This window comes from Lactuca serriola, chromosome 4, assembly GCF_051521515.1.
Source record: "Lactuca serriola cultivar US96UC23 chromosome 4, Lser_US96UC23_V15, whole genome shotgun sequence".
Classification (NCBI taxonomy): Eukaryota; Viridiplantae; Streptophyta; class Magnoliopsida; order Asterales; family Asteraceae; genus Lactuca; species Lactuca serriola.
The window spans coordinates 229,238,826-229,242,318 of NC_136411.1; the positions used below are offsets into that span (position 1 = coordinate 229,238,826).

The 3,493-nt window shown below is 36.2% G+C and overlaps 1 protein-coding gene across 1 annotated transcript; it reads left to right on the forward strand.

Moving 5' to 3' along the window:
* Window positions 1-684: 684 nt before the first annotated feature.
* Window positions 685-1,883, forward strand: LOC145099221 (protein PHOX1-like). Its single transcript, XM_079036813.1, has 4 exons — window positions 685-780; window positions 977-1,046; window positions 1,379-1,624; window positions 1,729-1,883. Exons 1-4 carry the CDS (start codon window positions 685-687, stop codon window positions 1,881-1,883), a joined length of 567 nt encoding a protein of 188 aa, XP_078892939.1.
* Window positions 1,884-3,493: the final 1,610 nt, after the last annotated feature.

The window sequence follows — 3,493 nt, forward strand, 5'->3', positions numbered from 1 at the left end:
CTCCCCCATTTTTGTTTCCCTCTTTTCCCTAAGCCCTAAGAATGATACTCTACGTCGCCCCCCTCAAACATCATCGGTGACTCCACCTCTTTTCCATCTCCTCCGCATTCACGACCATCTCTATATATGAATCTCCATAAAACCCTTAAATTCTATATAAATGGAAAATGAAGTAGTCATCGATTCTTCCTCCATCGAAGTAGAAATCAGTTGCTTGGATCTTCCTTTTGGCGCATGATATCTCAGAATCGATTGTTGGGATCTTCCTCACCCTCTGGTTTCGATCTCTTCTATTTGTGGCATGTAAATTTTAGTACTCCCTCTTCCCCACCATCTCCTAAATCTCTCGCACACTATCTCAAGATATCAATCGGTTCTTTTGCATTGTGCTTAAAAAACCCTTCTCACATACTCCCTCTTACGCACTATGCCCTAAAAACTTCTAACCATGGTCGTCACCCCTACCACCACTATTTACGCGGATGGTCTAGCGAGTCCAGGCACGGAGTCATCAGCGCAGGCAACTAAGCCTGATGCATTCAAATGTTCTTGAATAGGATAGGTTCGTCCCCTTCTGTCCTCCTTTTTTCAATTTCAATTCTATCCATATCGATCGTGAAGTTTTTATTGAATTTTAAAACAAAAGGAAAAACGACGATACTGAAGATACTTGGAGGGAAGCATATGGTGGAGCCTGATATGATTAGGGTTCTTGGTAGATCAGCGTTCCATGACACCTCTTTGACTTCTTTGGGTGACCTAGCTAAACTTGGTGGAGAGGTAATTTACGTGTGCTTTTCTTTCAATTGGGATTTTCACAGTATTTTGGGTCAAAACAATCAAATCTAGAAAAGCTTGATTGATCTAGAAAAATGTCAAATTACTTACGTATCATTACCTTGAATAAGCACAAATTCTATGAATTTTCATCTCTTATAGTTGTTGCTTAATAATGGTGTTTTTTTTCTAAAAATAGTTGTTACAGAAGGATTCAAGCAGGCGACTTGGGATTGGGGTAGGTGGAGGTGATGAAATAAAAAAACTTGGTTGGTTTAAATTGATTAATTAGAGGAAACTGGAGGGTAGAGAAATAAAGCCAAGTTTTGTTCCACAAGTAGCTGGGAAGCAATGCATTGTGAATTTTGAAGATTGTTGGACAAATTTACCCCTGCTTCTGGATTCCCCTGCTGCGATTCCCAAATTTTAGGAAAACCCGTTTAAGGGATTTACTTATGTCAGGCCTGCAGATCCTTTCCTACATAGGACTGAATGATTCTAAAACTTTGTACCAAGTTTTTTAAATGTAATTTTGAGTATCTAAATTATATGGATTATTTTCTATTGTTAAGCTGTTGCATTTATGACAATTTTAATTTAGTGATATGCTTGAAAGAAGTGTCTACTGATGAATCTGTTGAACAAGCTGCTCATTTGAGCTCTCAGATGTATATTTTATGGGGGACTTTGCTTTATGAGAGATATGTTGGTGAATTCAAAATGGATTTGTCAGCATGGGAAAAATCTTTAGCTGCTGCTGTTGAAACATTCGAGCTTGCGGTTTTATCACCAACAGGTCTTGCAGTAATTATAAAGAATCATTGCTCAAATGGAACAGCTTCTGCAGGTAATTTAGACAAGTTTCAAGTAAATTACAAAAAATTCCTTGTGCTTTTCTGATTTTTACTATATTTAGTCCAAATTTGAATGTTTTGTATGAGTGTTTTTCAGGTCTTGGTTTTAGAATTGATGAAATAGTTCAAGCATGGAATGAGATGTATGAGGTTAAAAGATGGCCGACTGGTGTTCCCTCTTTTCTCCTTGAACCACTCTTTAGGCGTCACGTCTCAAAATTGCATTCTCTCATGGAAGTGGAACATCGTTGAATTGAGATTTCCATTTTTACCGTTGGTGTGATTTAGTCATGTATGGTTACCTTTATTTTTCATGTGTCAAAAATACCCTTGTCTTAACTATTCATTAAGGTTTTCTTTTATTAATTATTTCTTCCATTTTGTAGGGTAATTTTGACCCCAGAATTAGATGATGATTATTAGTATTTGAAAAAAAAAATGATAACTAGTTAAAACTTGATGAACATTACAAGTAGGAAAAATAACTAGATTGAATTCTTGTTTTAATTGGCTTCATACTTGAATCTAGTTGATAGTTATCAATTTTCCTAATTTGTGATCACCATCCAATTTATTGTATTACAGCAAATCACTATTGTTGGAAGCTCTTTCTTCTTTTAAGGGAGTCATTTAGGAGACTGCTAGTGCAGTTCCATTGTGGGGCAGGGTACTCTATTGCAAAGGTGATGCAATTTATCACCGAGCACTAAAATAGCGGGTGATGCAGATGAGGTAATCCTTTTGACAACCTTCAAAATCCGATTTTGCTGCTCAACTTGTTGGATTCATGGCAACTTTGTTAGTTGGTGCTCCTGATCAAGCCCATTGGATATTGGAATTAGCTAAGTTTGATTTCAACATTGTTGCCAGACATTTGGTTGCATCTGTACCTGGGATTTATTCCCCCAAGCATCCCTACATATCTGATTCCCTTCATTATTTAACTCTAAGTAGTTTGTATATATTTATTTCAGGGTGATTATTGAAGCTTCTGTTGTTGGTATTATCCACCTTTATCAAATCCTTTTTCAGTAGGGTTGTTAGAGTGCTAGCCAAAAGTTGAACTCTAATGGTTGCATTATTCAAATTTGTAGGTCTTGTTGATGTGCATAGTGTCAAGAAAAGTAGCTCAGGATGTTGTGAAGGTGGGCAAAAAGTTCTTGTAGTTCAACTATTATTTGTTGATGACTTTCATCTCTTTCACATTTGATGTATTACATCTGTTTATTATTGGAATGATTATTTTTATGACATTAACTTTTGTGCAATGAATTGTATTTTTTGTATACATTATTTTATTTTCTATTATGACATACGAAATGCAAATTTAATTTGAAAATCAGTAAATCTATAAATATATATTTTTTTAAAAACAATTTAGAATTACGATACGCAAAAATGTGTGTCATCTTTATTTATGACATGGCCTTTCTTGACAGCGGCTTTAGTGATACGCATTGCGTGTCATAAATGCGCGTCGTCTATAGACGACGTGCAAAAGCCTGTCGTCTCTCGTTATGATAGGGCCTTCCTTGATACGCATTTGCGCGTTGTCTGAGCGTTTTACGACACACATTGTGCGTCGTAAAATGTTGTTTTCTAGTAGTGACAAGTTAAGTTACACTAATTGTTCCGAGGGATCTATTAAGTCGCAACCTAGTTCATATTGGCATCTAGAACCAAGTTATGTTCACACATAAAGATGGTGAGGCTCGAGTTGAGTACCATCCTGAATTTTGATAGATGTCACAAAAGGAGTGTTGGTATCCAGAAAATTAACATGAAAGATATAAGAAGAAACATCAACATCATTTATTTTGAAGTTAACCGCATCCCCATCAAATTCCATAGGAAGAGTACCA